The sequence below is a fragment of the Malus sylvestris genome, chromosome 8 (assembly GCF_916048215.2).
Source record: "Malus sylvestris chromosome 8, drMalSylv7.2, whole genome shotgun sequence".
In the NCBI taxonomy this organism is placed as follows: Eukaryota; Viridiplantae; Streptophyta; class Magnoliopsida; order Rosales; family Rosaceae; genus Malus; species Malus sylvestris.
In genome coordinates this window covers 13,217,449-13,228,447 of record NC_062267.1, presented here as the reverse complement: position 1 = coordinate 13,228,447, position 10,999 = coordinate 13,217,449, and the positions used below count along the sequence as shown (strand labels likewise).

The window sequence follows — 10,999 nt, the reverse complement described above, 5'->3', positions numbered from 1 at the left end:
AATAGTGTACTGTTAACAGCGGGAGTTTTTTTTCAGAATAATGGTTGGGCCGGTTTTAGTTGTGGGAATCGGTTTTCCTTGTAACTCCATAAGGCCACCCAATGTTGAGAACATATCTAGCAATAGATGGTAAGTTGAGACAATATGGATGATAATAGTGATGGTGTTAGTGGTGAACTGCGCTGGGCCAGAAAAGTTTATCATATTTTACCAAAGCCTTTTGAATAATACCCCCACCTACTTAATTACACATGTGATGAAGTGTAATACCCTGAAAAATTTGAAATATATGATTATGTGGAAAAAAAAATTTCGGAAAGTGAAATGATGAAAATGTCCCTCGTTGACTAAACATAATTATACGAGGATGTATTTTATCCTCATGTATTTTATCATATTTCTTGGAATATTTAGATAGAGCTCGATCTCGCGAATGCATAGGCGCAAACCGTTTGTGAAACAAAGTTATAATGAATGAGTTATTAACGAATGAAGTTAGGGGCAAAAATGGTAATTTAATTATTTATCTGGAAGGCTCCAGATTTGTTGGAGTGTGGATATGGTGCCATGTGTGTGGCTGAGATAGAAAAAAAGGGAGAAAAAAAGGAGAGGGAGCTACCAATCGAGAAAAAGGAGGAGAAGAGAGGATGAATGGGAAGAAAAGAAAATGAGGGAAATGAAGGAAGGGAGAATGAGAGAATCGGCCAACCCGGTTTCTCCACTCGACCCGGTTCCTTGACTCGGTCATATCTTCTCCGACCGACCTCCGTTCGAGGTGGTTCCGATGTTTATGGAAAGCTCTCATTGAGCCCAACGTCCCTACGGTGTTAGATTTCAAATTTTCTAACCCAAACTTACAAATCGAAGCCACAAACCCAGATGTGCTTTCGGCAGCTTTAACCTTTTTTCGGTGGCTCCAGCGAGCTTCACTATCGATTGACTAAGATAAGAATTGCCTAGATTTGATTTAGGTGATTTGAATGCCAAGAAAATAGGGCAAGTCATCTAAGTCCTTTATATCAAACTCAGAGGTGAGGGAATTAATAACATGATGAATGACAGATGAAGAGCTCACTATGATTATAATGTCATCCACATAAAGAAGCAAAATCACAGTATCACTGCCAATCTTTTTCACAAATAAACAAGAATATAAATAAGTGGATTGAAAACCAATGTTAGGTAGAAATGCAATTCCATACTCTTAGGGCTTGCTTTAAGCCATATAGAGACGTATGAAGTTCGCAAACCAAATGTGGATTCTGTGCATCTACAAAACCAGGAGGTTGAGACATGTACACTTCATCCTACAACAAGCCATGCAAGAATGCATTTTTAACATCAAGTTGCCTCAATTTCCATCCATGATGTCCACTAAAGCCAAAACCAACCTAATAGTAGTAGGTTTAACCACTGGACTGAATGTCTCTCCATAATTAAGCTTTGGTTCTTAACTAAAGCCTTTTGCCACCAACCTAGCCTTAGGCTTAACAATAGTACCATCTGAGTTCTTCTTGATTTTAAAGTTTGATTTACATCCAACTAAATTCTTCTATGAATGAAGAGAAACCAAAAACCATGTACCCTGAGAATGTAAAGTCCCAAATTCCTTCTGCATTGCTTCAAGCCAAACTAGAACCTTAAGTGCACTCTTGTATGAAGTAGGTTCAACCAATGACAAATCCACAGTATCAGAATCAACTAGAACAGTCAATAAGTCTGTGTTCTTAATTATACTTGCCTGGCTTCTAGTCTGCATTAGATGCATGTTGAATGGAGCAAAGGGAAGAACCACTTGAAGATATGCAAGATCAAACAAAAGATCCACTAGGAGTAAGGAAGAGTCACTTGCAGTGCCAGTAATGAACTTAGAAGTAACATAAGGTATAAGACTATGGCATGAAATATTGGAGGGTGAAGCAGCATGTATAGGTTATGAACTAAGGATAGATGGTGAACTTGATGAAGTATGCAAGGGTTGTTGTGACACAGATGGTGATGATGGAGACACTAGCAAATTGTCAACAGTTGTGACTAATGGTGGTGGTAATACAACACTAGTTATAAAGTGAGCATAGAGTTGTGTTGACTATTTTATCATACTAGAATAATGAAGCTCTAGTTCAATGAAAAACACATGTCTAAAAATGTACACCTTGTGTTTAGAGACATCAAAACAAAACAAAAATATACCCTTTGTATTGAGATGCATAGCCAAGAAACACACATCTAGTTGCTTTAGCTTGCAGTGTGGAACTATTGTATAGTCTCAATAATGGAAAACATGAGCAGCCAAATACCTTCAGATGTGATATAACTGGTAATTTTCCAAACAAGAGTTGAAATGGGGATTTGTGTTGTAAAAGTGAGGATGGCATTCTATTTATAAGATACATAGCTGTTTGACATGCAAAAGACCAAAATTGGGAAGGAAGTTGAGCATATTCAGCAAGGTAACGGCAGTCTTAATGATGTGCCTATGTTTTCTCTCAATTAGGCCATTTTGTTTAGGGATATAAGGACATGACCTGTGATGTATAATTTCCTTGTCTTGCAAGAAAGTGTAATTTGTGATTGACATATTCTCCACCTCCATTAGTTTGTAAAGTTTTAATAGAAGTTGAGAATTGAGTTTGTACAAATGCACAGAATGAAACAAATGAAGAAAAGAAGTCTAAATTATTAACAAGAGGGAATAACCAACAAAATCTAGCACACTCATCAATAAGAGTGACATAGTATTTAAGACCATCCATTGAATTACATGGTGCATGACCCCAAAACCATCCTTTGAATTACATGGTGCAGGATCTTAGAGGTCACTATGAACAATTTCAAAAAGAACAATGGATTGATGAGACCTAGTTTGAAATGGCAGCTTAGCGAGCCTTCCCTGTAAACAGCTATTACACAGTGCAAGATTAACATCTTTTGCACAAGATATAACAACATTCCAAAGTATTAAGGGGATGGTATGGTTAGATGGATGACCTAAACAACTATGCCAAACATCATGCTAGTCTTGTTGAATGTTTATATGTGGTCGAGCAAGTGAAGGAATAGGATAGAGATCATTATTGCACAGTCCTTTGTACAAGATCATCCATGTGGCTTTGTGCTGGATCAAAAAACAATTGGCATACAAAATAAGCCAATAGTTATTGTCAAGACAAATCTTGTGAACTAACAGCAAGTTATGAGGTAATTATGGGACATATAAAATTGAATTCAGTTTAATTGGATGAACTAAAGGTTTGATAATGCTGCTACCAATGTGAGACACTTTCAAACCTTCACCATTGGCAATTTGAACAGTTTTATTTGCAGGATATGGAGACGCCAAGGACAGATTTTGAAGATTAAATGGTCCTTGTATGAGTGGAAGTATGCATTTCAATCATTTTACCTTAATGGTGGTGCCCTAAGCAAGCACAAAATCGCTTGCTAATGTGCGTGCAAAAGACCTGTTTTTACATCACAACATTGGCATCGATTTCCGCCTCCATTTTCAATGCGCTTAAAACTAAACCCAAGCAGAGCAACCTGTATGGGAAAAGAGGGAAACAGAGTTTAGGTAAAAAAAACAATTCAGCACTTGAACTTCTTATTTGCATAATTGTCTTAAAAAAAAATGACTTGAATTTTGACATAGTCTAGAATGTCAATTCCTCCTAATCGCGTGTAGTGACTTTCAAGGGAGATAAAGTCATCTGCAAATAAACTTTAAAAACACCTAAATCTTGCAATAATCAAATCACTGCAAGAAAAAAAAAACAAACTAAAAAAAATCCAACTTTAACATTCTTTTTGTCTGAAGCAACAATCTTGTTGATAGAATGAAACGAAAGCAGAGAGAAACATGAGAAGGAAAAATGAATTTGATGAATGGTAGACAAACGTTGGATGGCGAAAGAATCAGTCGATGTTGAGGAAGAATTTCGAACTTTTGGCACTGATTTGGTCACTCAATTCTTCTCCCGATTCTGGTATGTTGGTTGTTCTTCCTCCGAAGAAGCACCAAGTTTTCACTGAAAAGTAAATAATCGAAAACAAAAATGAAAATGAATTTGGTGAATAGTAGACAAACATTGGATGGAGAAGGAATGCAGAGGAAATAGAGAATCCGAGATTGAAAGTTACCTACAATAAGAATCAGTCGATATATAAACTCCCAAAACAATTATATGGCATAGATGAACTTAAATAAAATCATAAAAAGTGGAGAAAGGAAACCGGCTTCACCTACACAATCACCAGAGAGATACCCAATCCTTGTTCATAAATTTGCAAGATAAAAAAACGTAAGTACGTGCTAGAAACAATGAAAATAGTGTGGTGATTGAAAGCAGCCACTAATATCAAAAGTGAATTGCTGGGGGAAGCAAAACATGCGAAAAACCCAACTGCTCCCTTCCTTCTTGTGTTGGAAATTCCTCTACTCTTCTCGAGTTTCTAAGGCAACAAACCTTAAAGTTTGTACCCATTTTGAGAGAAGAATGGGGGTTTCTTCTTCCGTCTAACCACCCCGCTTTGTTTGTGAGCGCAAATACATGGAGGAATTGTTTGTGAGTGCTGAAACGTGGAGAAATAAGGAATGAGTGATACATGTGCAAGGAAAAATTGCACAATCCAACATATTGAACTCGAATTATCCAACAACTGCATGGAATTAGTGAAGAGCAAACCTGTAATTCGCTTCATATTGTGAGCGAGCAATGGCTTTTGTATCATCTTCTCCTCCTGCAAAACTGTTTCATTTTTTTTTTCAAGTTCTTATTTTGTGTCCTTCCTTCTATATATCTCTCATCCCGCAAACTGCTTCTTTTTGCACGATTAGGGCATTTCTTTTTCTCCTTTTTTTGGCGAACCAAAAAAAAAAAAAAAAAAAAAAAAAAAAAAAAAAAAAAAAAACACCACTGCATGTTCGCGTTTATCTCTCCTTCCGCAAAACGGTTCCCAATTAGACGCATAGCAGTTTCCAATATATTCCCCACGTTTATCTTCTCTTTTCTTTTTCTTTTCTTTTCTTTTTTTTTTCTAATTTTTAATTCTCTTTTTGTTTAACATATTTTTCTTTTGTCTTTTTCACAAAAATATCCTTGCTATTTTGTTTCTATTATTTTCAGCTAGTTGTGGGTTTTTTTGTTTAAGGGGCTTTATAGTCCAATTTTTGTTTGTGAAGCTTTGAGAAACCAAACTATTCTTTTGACTTTCTAATATTGAAGATAAAAAGGGTCAAGACACAATAGAATTGAGCCATCAAATCCAACAGATTCAAGGTTCTTTGGCCAATTTTTTTTTTAATTCTCATTAAAAATTAATAAAACAAGAAAACTGAAAGAATCAAGGAACCGCACTTGATTATTCTAGATTCCAACAGAATAATGATATAGTCAAATTCAGTAGTTATTCAACTCTAGTTACGATCTTGATTTTCATGATTGCAAAAGTAATATACCTTCTTCCTCTTGTTGGACGATTGAATCTATTTGCTTTCGTAACGTTTCATAGAATATTAATTGAAATATTACAGAAACGAGTTAGCATCAATGGCTGTTCAACAAATTAAATGGCCTCACATACACCAAAACTTGACTGGAATATTCTTGCTATAAATATCTTAACAGTTCAATCCAAAAGTTACTTCATATAAAGTAATGCTGCTTTTATAAGACGTTAAAAAGGAGAATTGCATGAGTAGAATGGATGAAACACTGCAACTGTTTGTAAATAATAAACTGTAAGTTCTTAAGCAGTTTCAACATAAAAACGCCTATATATATATGCTATTAGAGTCCAATGATCAGATAATGATTATTTTTATACCTAGGCATTATCATTCAGGAATTTTGGGAGCCACTTTGCCGACTCTTTGGGAATTCGAGTAAGGTTGTTGTTACGGTCCACATAGTAAAGACCGAATTTTGGAACAAACCCTTGCCGAAACTCAAAATTATCGAGTAGGGACCAATGAAAGTATCCCTTCACATTCACACCATTCCTGCAAAAACATCAGTGACAAGTAAATGGATACTCTTTCCTCAAACTAGTAAACATGCACTCAACTCATGAAGTTGATCTAGATTAGTAATTTTTTGTCATGTAATAGATAACGTACTTCATTGCCATCTTGATCCGGTACAGATGCTCAAGAATATATTGGATTCTATGTGGATCCTTCAATGATTTATCAAGCTTGGCTTCGGTAATTCCATTCTCCGTAATATAAACTGTTGGGCACTGGTAGTTTTGGTTCATGAACTCCAAAAGTTTCTGTAATCCTTGTGGATAAGAGTATATAAAGTCGATTCCTTGAGCCTGCAAGGGATGCAAATTTAGTTTTCCAGATATATTTGCTACAGTCCCGTAAAATAGTAAACTAGAGAAATATATTTTGACAGTTTCACTTTTCTTACTTTAGGGCCAATTAGGACTCGATCTTTATCTGCAACAATAAAAACATGGGCAACAATATCAGTAACACTTTCAACCTATCCATGATATATACATGTACACAAACACATGGACACACGCACAGAGACGCACAAAAGCACATACAGACCAGCCTTAGCAATAAGGTCATGTATAAGCTTACTTTCAGTCACAGCTCTAGCAAAAGTATCACTGCTGTAGGCGATTGGTGCACCAGGTTTTCTTGGTAGGTAGCGACCAAATCTTGCAGTATAGTAATTGACCCCAATGAAATCGAAGGATCCCTTCATAAGTTTTTTCTCTTCCACTGTGAAAGTCGGTATCCTTCGCTTGGCTAAGAGTCTCATAATTTTCGGGTAGTCTCCATATACTAACGGTTCCATATACCTGATAAGGAGCAGTACAAAATCATTATTATGGAAAATACGTTTTGTTGATTTCAAAAGAAAACAATAGGCAGGAATCACTATACAAGCGGTACTTGTTCCAGCAATATATACTACTTCTTACTAACCACCCAATTTCAAAGTCCATTAGTCTCTTTGCCGCTGCCTTGTCTTCTACTGAATTAGAAAATGGCTCATCATACTGCCCAACCAGACTGATTCCGATTTGACCACCTTGATCTCCCTTTAAATAAGCAAAATAATAAATAAACATTAGTCAAGAGAAGAGTCTCATGGATTTGATGTTAATTCCAGAAGTTGACGGTAAATGAATCAGAGTTTGACTCACGAGAAACTTATCTCTGTAGAGGTTGACAACGGTAGCATGGGCAAGGAGAAGGTTATGGCTCACAGTGTATGGCTCAGTGCCGGAATTTCCGCCTGTACATGCAGGAGCATGTTCTTTCACAGGAACCGAGCACCTGGCTGGTGGACCAACTCCAAGGTCATAACCCAGCTTGGCCATAATCAGTGGCTCGTTGATTGTGATCCAATTTTTTACCCTATCGCCATAGGTTTTAAAGCATAGCTCGCAGTAGTCCTTGAAATCAGCCCTGATAATATGTGATATGGAAAACATGAGTGTCACAACTTTGAGAGATGAAAAGTATTTAGCATCAAAAGGTGCTTACACAAAAGAGCGGCTCAGGACTCCTCCGTACTTGTCCGTCAAGGCTTGTGGTGGGTCAAAGTGCAAGAGGGTCACAAAGGGTTGGATGCCTGTATTAAAACATAGAATTGACTTAATCGAACGATCAGCATAGGACAATGACAATTGCTAATGGCATGTGGTCAGTTATTGATCATTGCTTTGTTATAACTACAATTTACAGAGCGCTAGAAAACTTGATGAACATCTTTCATCATGTGTATATTCTCCACAAAGCATATATATTATATCAAATATTGTTTCTACAAGCTTAGGCTTCCTAAAACTTGTTGAAAACTGAAGGCATATCACTGGTAATTAACACAAACTATGAAGATATACTGTCACTGTTCTTTGTAAAATTAAGTGTCTTACCATTCTTCAGTAATTCATCGATCACATTGTTGTAGTGATCAAGGCCCTCTTGATTTATTCTACCATTCAAGCTTCCGTCTACATGTCCAGAATTGCAAACAAAATGCATTAGAGCTCAAGTAGCGCACAACAACATGTACATAGTCGTGTTTGCTATTAAAACTTAAAGCCATTATTTTCGTTAAAGTTCTTACTAGGAAGAATCCTGGTCCAGGCAATAGAAAATCTGTTGGCATCGACTCCAAGGTTCTTCATAGCCACCACATCTTCCTACAGTTACAATTGCGGGTTGTAAGCTATATGCCAAATAGAGAAGAAAAAAACACTTTTAACTTTTCTTTGGAGCTGGTAGCGAATGGAACTTGATGATTAATGTCTTCACTCACCTTGTATCGCCTATACGAATCGGTGGCAATAGACAGATTGGAGTGGTCCTGAATCCTCTCTGAAATGAAGGAAAATCACAAAATAAATAGGTGGTAAATTATGCCACATAGAAATAAGGGTATGTCAAAGAAACTAGAACAAATTAACAGTGAGTATATGTGACGAACCTGGAAACTTCTCAATGTAGTTATCCCACACACTTGGTCCTTTACGTGCGACATCTGTTGCTCCTTCGTACTGCACCCACCTCATCATGGAGTAAACATATTATTACATTATCAAATTTTGCGAAGAGAAATTAAAATACATATACAAGGAAAAGTGTGCAGCTAGTTAACTACAGTTTCACAAAAAAAAAAAAAACCTGCGGAGCATCAGTCGTGACTCCAAAAACAAAATCGGCTGGAAAGTCGGACCTGGTAACATCAACGGTGGACGATTCAGCTGGGAAAGAGGCAATGACACATAATATTACTAAAGTGGTAAACACGTTTGTTCGGGATCCCATAGTTGATGGCTGTGGTTGAACAGAGGAAACTAAACAACTAAAGAAACTGATATGCAGCAGAAATTAAGAGAAAAAACAGAATGAGATAAAGAATAATAGCTTCTGATTACTTGAGAAAATCAGTGAATATTACAAGCTATATACAGTTGAAAAACAAAGCTTTGGCTCTAGCAACCTAACCGACTACACAAGACAATGTGCATGTGATTTGTTTTAGGTTTTAAAACAACTTTTGGATTTGCTTTTTAACCCACAATATTGCTGCAATTAAGATTATGATTTAATGGAGTTCCCAGAATTGTAGCCCTAGCTAGTTCATTGAGGCCAAGGGAATTTTACACCAATGGTTTGACAAGGACCAGCTCTACCAGTAATTACAAAACGCCAAGAACAACTGCATAAAAGTCAACAAAGATAATTAAAAAGGGCGGTTCGGTTGTAGTTAATTACCCTAAACACTAGGAATTGCCAATCGTGGTGCGCTCGCATCCACCGCTCTTCCATCGTCAGGTGTTTTCTTTCTTTCCCGCTATTTTATTTTGTTGTTCAATATTACATCAAGACATCGTAATTCAAATATCCTATCCACCACCGGTTATTTTAATTATACACCGCATACATTTTAATTATACATAAGCATTAGATTTATGATGTGAATCTACATATATACTGTATATTTTATTTTATTTTGTTGTTCAATTTGTGTGTGTGTATATATATATATATATATATATATATATTAATTATACGAGCAATAGAGCTATGATGAGAATCTGCATATAACCTGATTCACATCAAATTCATCTCGAAGCAAGTATTGATGCTGATAAAGTATTTCCATCTAGAAATAGGGTATTGTTCGTGACCAGGCATTTAATTCATCTGGAAGTAGGTTTTGTAAGTCTTCTCTTAAAACATGAATCGAGCCACTATAAGCCGGTCTTTCAATAAGCAACTACACAATGTCTCTGGTATTTTGGGTTTAAATTACTGCGCATCCGGTTCAAACCTTTTCTCGTTCTCTTGAAATAATTTAGAGTAATAATGCATTAATAGAAGGAAACCTAAACGTCTTGAAACGCAAGATAGGCTTACAAATAATACACAAGATATATTCTTACAATGTAAATACTTAAGTTTACATAGAATCACCCATATAAATTATAATAGACTATACATTTTTATATCATTTTTAGTATCATTCTTTCCTTATTTATTTTTAAATTTCTTTAAGGAATTTATTTTTACTTGACAAAATCAGTAAATATTACAAGCTATATATAGTGAGTAACAAAGCTTAAGCTCTAGCAACCTACAGAAGACAATGTGCATGTGATTTGTTTTACGTTTTAACCAATGGTTTTGTTTTTTAACCCAAAATATTGCTGCAATTAAGATTCTGATTTAATGGAGTTCCCAGAATTGTAGCCCTAGCTACTTCATTTAGGCTAAGGTAATTTTACACCAATGGTTTGACAAGGACCAGCTATCCCAGATAATAACAAAACGCCAAGAACAAGTGCATAAATTCAACAAAGATAATTGATTCTGAGCGTGGTTCAGTTGTAGTTTATTACCCTAAACACTACGAATTGCCAATCATGGTGCTTTCGCATCCATTGCTCTTCCATCGTCTGGTGTTCTCTTTCTTTCCCGCTGTTTTATCTTGTTGTTCAATTTTACACTGCCAAGACATCGTACCTCAAAAATCCAATCTACCACTCTTCATTTTATTTTGTTGTTTAATATAAACCGTATATTTGTACTCTTAGATGAGCATTAGACTTATGAGCATTAGATATCAAACATGCATAACTCATTAAGCTTTGTGAAACCTTTCGAAAAATCATACAACCCTTAAGACGTGGTATTCATCCTAAGTGAACTTGCACATATTAACCACAAGAAGCCTTCGTCAATTTCAGGGACCGACCTCCGACCAAAATTGCATCAAATTACTTTTCTAAAGATCCTAATGGTAGCTAAGCATTAAGACAATTAGATAGTATAAACCGGTGATTAATAATTCAAAGCTTGCATGCATAATATCATAAGCAAATTGAAAAGAAACTACATATTCTTGCTAAGGCTCGTGGCCTCGCCCTAGCAAATGAAACTAGTTACGAACAATCATAAAACAAAATATTATTAAGAACATGGATAGAAAACACGTTGAAAATAAACTTGAAACCAAAAGCTCTC

General features: G+C 35.9%; 1 protein-coding gene across 2 annotated transcripts; it reads right to left on the bottom strand.

The window, feature by feature from the left end:
• Positions 1 to 5,627: 5,627 nt before the first annotated feature.
• On the bottom strand, positions 5,628 to 9,013 carry LOC126631046 (beta-glucosidase 12-like). Of its 2 annotated transcripts, none has more exons than XM_050301199.1 (12): positions 8,654 to 9,013; positions 8,457 to 8,526; positions 8,289 to 8,347; positions 8,097 to 8,172; positions 7,903 to 7,980; positions 7,511 to 7,598; positions 7,168 to 7,432; positions 6,947 to 7,062; positions 6,596 to 6,819; positions 6,417 to 6,445; positions 6,119 to 6,318; positions 5,628 to 6,001 (listed from the first exon to the last, which is right to left on the bottom strand). In XM_050301199.1, the coding sequence occupies exons 1-12, from the start codon at positions 8,795 to 8,797 to the stop codon at positions 5,827 to 5,829; spliced, it is 1,524 nt and encodes a 507-aa protein (XP_050157156.1). In that variant the 5' UTR covers positions 8,798 to 9,013; the 3' UTR covers positions 5,628 to 5,826. The 2 variants fall into 2 exon arrangements, with proteins under 2 accessions (XP_050157156.1, XP_050157157.1); XM_050301200.1 differs by having other exon boundaries at positions 8,706 to 8,773.
• Positions 9,014 to 10,999: the final 1,986 nt, after the last annotated feature.

Excerpts from the sequence above, each read along its gene's own strand:
- LOC126631046 (XM_050301199.1), bottom strand. The coding sequence starts at position 8,797 with ATGGGATCCCGAACAAACGTGTTTACCACTTTAGTAATATTATGTGTC. Across the intron at positions 8,348-8,456 it reads CTACATTGAGAAGTTTCCAG|AGAGGATTCAGGACCACTCC; the intron begins GTTCGTCACATA and ends CCTTCATTTCAG. Across the intron at positions 6,820-6,946 it reads ATGGACTTTGAAATTGGGTG|GTATATGGAACCGTTAGTAT; the intron begins GTTAGTAAGAAG and ends GCTCCTTATCAG.